Source organism: Ceratina calcarata, unplaced genomic scaffold, assembly GCF_001652005.2.
Source record: "Ceratina calcarata isolate Rehan_Ccalc_2016 unplaced genomic scaffold, ASM165200v1 scaffold174.2, whole genome shotgun sequence".
Classification (NCBI taxonomy): domain Eukaryota; kingdom Metazoa; phylum Arthropoda; class Insecta; order Hymenoptera; family Apidae; genus Ceratina; species Ceratina calcarata.
Genome location: NW_017138784.1, coordinates 1 through 7184, shown reverse-complemented (window position 1 = coordinate 7184; position 7184 = coordinate 1). Strand labels below are relative to the sequence as shown.

The following is a 7184-nucleotide window of genomic DNA, read 5'->3' as shown; positions in this document are numbered from 1 at the left end:
TTGATTTAAAATTTTGCAGGTAGCTTTTTAATAGTAATAGGAATCTATAATAACAAATTCAACATGCTAGTATTGTTTAAGTATATAGCCTATACATCCTTAATCATACACTATACTCAACGTGCGGTGGTATACGTCATATCGGTTTCAATTAATAAAGAACAATCATATTCAAAAGTAAATACCGCAAATTAATATTTTGCTCATTCTCTAAATATTTACTATTATACATTTTATGCATTTATGAGAAAATTGAAATCATTTATTTAATGATACCATAAATGTTTTACTGTATAATAATTTAATAATTATCATTTAAATTATTAAAATTAACACTGCTATCTATATTTCCTTATCAAACAAGTCCTTTCATTTCCTCAATTGCGTCTGCAATTATTACACCCTGTTTGCCTCATACATATTTTTATACCATTCATATATACTTCAAATCCGCGAATTTCTCTTTTATTTTCTAATTGTCGTTATTGATTTACGAGAGCGTTCCACATTCCCATATTTTATTCTCACGGTCCTCTTATCGTCTCATCTAATTTTATTCGGCTGATCCTATTAGATAACAGTACGCTCAAAACGTTTATTACTTCTAACATTACTTTCTCGTTATAGTTATACCCATTACGAAACCCGTTTCTACTCGTTTACAATATTATAGTAATTCCATGATACATATTCTCCTATAAATTATTCTCTTTATCTCCCCTCGAAGATAGAAGTCACGTTTTAAATTATATCTCATCCTTGAGCATTACAATTTATGTACATTAAATTACATGTCCATGACGAGTTTAAATTCACGTCTTTCTATTCGAGACACACAGATTAAACTAATCAACTCCGCGGAAGTTAATCATTGCGTTTTACACAAGTTCCACGTTCGTAATACTGTAATTGAGAAATTTCCAGGTATGTACTGGAGTTGGTTAGTTTCCTGTTTGGGTGGCTCGATTCATGTTCACATCATAGCTTAATAAATTTGAGTTAATTAAAAGTTCCGTCACAAACGCAACCAACGTTGATAAACATTTGAATAAGTAACAATCGTGATTAAATTAGAACGCTATGAATATCGCGATGGAAATAAACCTCGACGACATACACTCCATTCTCCTATTCTATACTTTTCATTTTTCTTTTTATTAGGAGGATGATGTCTCTTAAAATAATTTTGATAAGCCTGTGTCGTCGTCGGTAGGTACATCTGGGCGAGGGAATAGCAGTTTGCGAGGAACAACTAAGGGCTGTGAAATGGAGTGATTACAGAAAATTGACGCGCGGTCTGGCTGCGATTTTGTTCAGCCCCACCGAGCTTGCTACTTGTTCGGTCACGGGACAACGATGGAGCCGGGCTGGAACTGCCACCGAGAGACCCGTGAAACCTGCGCTAGATAAGACTAAAGTACAGGCTATCATATGTAAGTATTTATTATCGTCAGTACTTCTTAATTTAACTCTCGTAAGTCACCGTTGACCCACTGTCTGATCTATTTTCCCTTAACAAGGGAACTTCGCTCGTGTCATTATTATTTTCACATCGGCGATAATTGAAATAGGATATTTTCTACGAGTAGGAGTAGGACAAAGTAAAAATCTTTTAACAATGTCAAAACAGTCACCTCAATTATCGGATAATTTTTTATGTATACCGTAAACTGCAGAGGGAGATATTCGCAGATAGCTCACGTACTACATTTTATTATGTATGTATCATTGAGATTCTAGGTAAAGCTTTCGAGGGTGTATCCCTAAGATAAATGATATGTTATGGTAAACTACAATCATAAATTCAGTGCTTATTTTAATAATGGAAATTTTTGCATCCCACGATTGTAAATATCGTTTTATGCATAACAGAACACTGAGTCAGACCAACATTTATACACACACGTTTAACGCGAGTTAAAATAAAAAAGGGAATCCGACAGTAAATCATCTTGTCATATTAATCCTGTTGGAATTTCGGGGAACAATTGGAACATAGGGAAGAAACGCAAGGTACGCGTACACAGAAGCACGGAGTAAACACAGGATATCCAAAAATAAAGTTCTGACTATACTTTCACCGGTGTCCAAACGTTCACTCGATTCGAAAATAGGACGCTTGTGAATTTCAGTATTTAAAATCGCCCACTTTGGAGATCTACTTATTCCCTGACCTCCTCCTGCTGTGAAAATATCGAAATAAACAAAAAAGAGCTTATTGGATACTTATTCAAAGCATTCTGGTATTAAGATTCACTTTTCTCTTTGCGAGTCGGTTGATCGATCCTACATATGTTTCCATCATAAAAAGAAAATTTGATTAGAAGAATCTGAAATCCAAATTTCATCTGGTTTTAATAAATTTTTACACCCTGCACGTGACGGAATTGTCTGTAAGAAATAACCGATCAGAACTCAAATGCAAATTCGATTTTATAAGGGAATTCAAGGAATTAAGGTACGACTTATTGTCCGTGTCTACTTTTATTCGCCAGATTGAGTTGCCTCTGACTTCCATCTACTCCCACGATTGAAAAGATTCCTCGAAGTAGAGGAATTCCCGTCGGATAAGAGAGCTAAAGGGAAGTCGTTGATGAATATTTCTTGTTTGTGCCAGATTCATTAGAACATGACAAAACGTCTGTTTTCACGACGTCAGAGAGGTTCTTTCTTACGTACATTCCTTATTCCACGAAAAATATTTCATACCAAACCAACGAACAATCCATCAAGAGAAGACGAGCTCGAAAATGAAAAGATTTGGAAGAGCCGATTTGATGTGATCGACAGTCGACGATCAAAGAAACACAGAAAAGCACGCTCGTCGGGCTTACGTGTTCCCAACGGAATTGATCAAATGATTGGCTAAACCTAATTTTCTCCCAATTTCCATATTTACTCCTCTTCTATTTTGAGATTTGCTAATTGCATTGGAACATCGATTCGAGTGTCTGTAGTTGTCTCAAAGGAAACTGTAGTGGAACTTGGTAACGTCGTAAGCTGATTTTCCCGTTCCATCCTAAGGATCTTTGAAACAATATACGATACGTATAATCAAATACTAGCAATTTTATGCGGAATGGAAATTCATTTATAGCTGTGTTAAACAGAGAAATCAAAGAGAAAGAAATTTATAGGGAAGAATACAAATGATATTTTAAAAAGCTCTCAGCTTCACATAACACGGATAGTCTTTATGAAATTTAAAACTGCACTCAGGGGTAATGAACTTGTTCACATCTGTATTTGTACTGGCGCAATATTTCGTTTACGTTCGAAACGTTTTATACTCTTAGTTTCATATTTTAATCATTGGAACGGTTGCGAATTTTTCATTCGTTTCGTTTCATGACGGTTTCGACGTACCTCATATTGTTTTCAACAAAAAGTGTAAAAGTGATCGTAAAATTGTTGAAAAGCTTCCCATTAAACATTCCCTGATTTATGATTCCATGCATTCGCAATACGAATAAAAATGGATTGAAACAAGCATCGGCAGCGGTGATATCGAGTTTTTTTTTTACGTTTGGTGAAAGTACATTTTTCATTTGGAATTTTAAAGCCTACGTGACGTCGAGGTTTCCTACGGTCGACGTGAGCAGCGTGAAGCAGGTGTTGGCTTACAAGTGCAAGGAGAACTCAACGGCACTCAAGATGAAATCTATTAGATACATTTGGTGAGTCCGATTCAATTTACGATTTATTCCTCTCCGCTTCCGTTTCTCTCAGTTGTAAAGTGAACCCTCTATTACGTCTTTTAGCAAGATCTATTGTTCTTCGTTAAATAAAACCATTCCCTTCCTCCGTCGAAATATTTTGTTAGAAATATGAAGGGTCCCATTTCATGAACAGGTCTATTCAATTACATCGTTTGCCGTACTTCTCAGCGAGAGACATTTAATTCTCTTTGATTAATTGGTATGTTAATTGAGCATGCAATGGGAAGCTACGTGTTCGCATTTAAAAAATGAATCAAACGTTTCAAATTCTAGTAAATCTAAAATTGTAGAAATTTTCCGAACTAAAGAAATAAAAAGCTTTCAGGGTGGGAAAGTGGGTTTCTGATAACGGAAGGGAACAAATTTGGAGGGTTGATAATATCTGTTCGCAGTGAAAGACAAGAAACAGAAAGATCACCGAGAGCGAATCCTGAAGATAAGTGAGGGGTGATAAGGGCGCGTTGAACGTGCAGCAACGTTCGAAGAACTTCGCAGCGTTCACTCGACTCTCTAAAGGGCTTCTTGCGACTCTGAATTGCGACTTGCGGATAATCGTCCAGCTTCTCGTCCTCGTTTGGACCGTCAGCTTTTCGATATCTTCCCAATTTATTTTTGCCCTTAGCAACTGTCTGGCTCTAATCCACGTCTCGTTCTCTTTAGCCTGAATCAGCGATTTTTTTACCTACCATTTTTTCACGTTGTTACCGATTAATCTATTGGCTGCCATGCTAACGAAAACTGTGCATGTTTTCCAATTTCATCAGCAGGTTCGATTAGAACGTATGAAGTTGTCAGCGAATTTTAGATAACAAATTGATATTTAGTAGATTGCTTCGATATTGAAAATCATGAAAGCTATTCATTTCAGCATTTATTTTTATTATCAAACGTCAGATTGAGAATCGCTGATTTGGATTATTGAAAGGATCGCTGTTTTGGGAGTATACAAAATTTCATGGGATCAATGGCTGGTCGAATTACTTTGGAGATTGATTGAACGATGTCCGAATTATTTCGACAACTAAAACCATTATAGGATTAATTCGTTAATTAGTTTAGGATATCAAATGATACGAGATGATCGACGAGACAGATTTAGAATGCTTGGGCAGTGTTGGCAATTAAACCCGAAACCGACGCGTCAATTCCCATGTTACCATTGGAATCGCTTAAAAAGCTTGCGCGTAATCAGCTAAACTACTTTACGCCGCGCAAGAACTTTTCTAATCTGAATCGGATCTTCAACGTTAACTTTGAAATTCAGAACGGACTTAAAATATTTAACTTTCATCAGCGATAATCGGGATTTAAACTTACCCGGTTAAAACAATTTCCGAAAAAAGAAAATGAATTAAATTGCAAATAAAGTTTAACGAGAAGTATCGTGGAATTTGAAGAGCGCGTTTAATTGCAGAGTAAACAGATTTTTAAAAAGAAATATTGACGTGTTTAACAAATATCGTTTCTGGTGGAGATAGTGAAAAGCAATCATTAACTACTGAAGAGGACGCGAGATTAACGGAAGATAAAATAGGAACAGGGGAGGGATTTTATCAATGAGAAAAATGTGATTTTCCGATTCGCGAGCGATAATGGTAGTAACTCTTTGAGAGGTGTTGAACGATTTATTTAGGATGTTGGAAGCACGAATTGATTTAACATCTGGTTAGTTTACTTCGCTTCTAAAGATAATCGAGGCACGGTATGCTCCGGGCGAAAGCGTTGAAAGAAAGAACGTTCAACACGAAGTAGGAACGCGTGGTATTTAACAACTTAATGTGAAGAAGGTGCAGTGGTAACATTACCTGTTGAAATAGTAAGAGAATTGTTCAATCCATACAGAATTACATGATCCGTTTCTTCAAATATTTACACTCGACAGTTGATTAATAAAGTAATAATAATAGTAATAATAAGATTAATGAATTAGAATTAACGAAAGACACAGAAACCTTTGTGATGGATGGTTACGTTTAATAACGGATATAATTAACGAATAATTAATGGATTGCGCATCTCGACCAGCTTTAATTATTGTTAATTACCGAGTATTAGATAAACCGACAAATTATTCATTGATCAACGAGCTAATTTACTTAGGGAAGCAGAGGATTCACGGAACTCTTAATCCTAAGCGAACGATTAATATAGAAGTCGCAGAGGTGGATGTAATTCAGTACACGTATACTTGTCCACACGTTTTTTCTTGTGATTTTTCATGGGTAATCATCGTGGTTAATCGACCTCACGGTGAATTAGGATAGGTGGTAATGCCTGTTCTACCGTGAATCGCGTGGAGGCGTGAGAAACTAACAACTCGCTGGACAATTAAAAAGAAAAATCAATACGCGGTGGGTTCGAACTGCAGATCACCGCGGAGGACGGTTTTAATTAGTTGAAAATAAATGAAATGTAAATTGAAACTCGATCGAACGTAACTGAAAGTAAAAACTAACAAACGAGAAAATACATAAAAAAAAAAGGTAAATCGAGAATAGTTTAGAGATTTGTTAACGAATTTTAAATTGAACAAAAGGAGTGAGAGAATGTTGCGAAGATTACCATGCGACCCAAGGGGGAGAATGAGTTCTTCGTCGAGCAGAGAGAAAACCGTGACCGCGAGAAGGGGGACGTGTGTGCGTGCGTGAGAGAGAAACAACAGAAAATTTATAATAATATACGAATAATCTAGATACCAGATAACGAGATGATATACTCCATGCCTTACATAGATTTATCTAAGCCTAAGTAGTTGTATCTAATTAGTCATATTAATTGAGATTGATTCGGTAAACGTTGGGGCCGACAGCGAATATTACTGATGTAATTCCAACTTCTCTTCATTTCGTAATCTGTCTTAATCTGTTCTTATACCAAATTTAATTACCCTTTAGTTCACCCAGGAAATTGCTGACAAATCTACTATTCGGTACACAGAAAAAATGCGAGGCTCGACAAATTGTTTGGTCGTCTGGAGAAACACTTTCATCGGCGATTTACGATAAACAGATGCACGATAGTTGAAAATATTTATATACCATTAGACTCCAATTGTTACTAAACAGAGTCGCCAATGAGGGCTTTCGATAAACGGACGAATCTTCTAACTTGTCCAGTAATTTCGCTGTCGGCCAAGCAATTTCCTCAATCAATTTGTATCCCTAATTAGAGTGGAAAGTGGCGCTGATTAACGAGAGATCATTTTGAAAATTCAACACGTAACAAGTTCAGAATTCTATTCTCACGATGTTCCAACCTTTTTAGAAATGAAAAGAATAATGCATTTTTGAGTATTTCAAAAGACCTAATGAATTCGTAGTATAAAAATCGTTCACAGATTCTGGAACGCGATCTAAGTGATGCATCAATAGATTTATTATTTTAATCTATGATTTATTTCCCCAAAGAAAGATTTCTACATAAATAGTTACCGTGTGATAAAACTGATAGAGATAATAAATATTT

The 7184-nt window shown here is 35.9% G+C and overlaps 1 protein-coding gene across 1 annotated transcript in view; it reads left to right on the top strand.

Moving 5' to 3' along the window:
* Window positions 1–5610, top strand: part of LOC108632791 (broad-complex core protein isoforms 1/2/3/4/5) — a 25699-nt gene extending 20089 nt beyond the window's left edge. The window contains exons 7-9 of the mRNA XM_018037585.2: window positions 1214–1433; window positions 3563–3677; window positions 4112–5610. Of these exons, the coding sequence (XP_017893074.1) occupies window positions 1214–1433; window positions 3563–3677; window positions 4112–4163 (387 nt within the window). The 3' untranslated portion in view covers window positions 4164–5610. The remainder of the gene's footprint in view (window positions 1–1213; window positions 1434–3562; window positions 3678–4111) is intronic.
* The last annotated feature ends 1574 nt before the right edge of the window (window positions 5611–7184 follow it).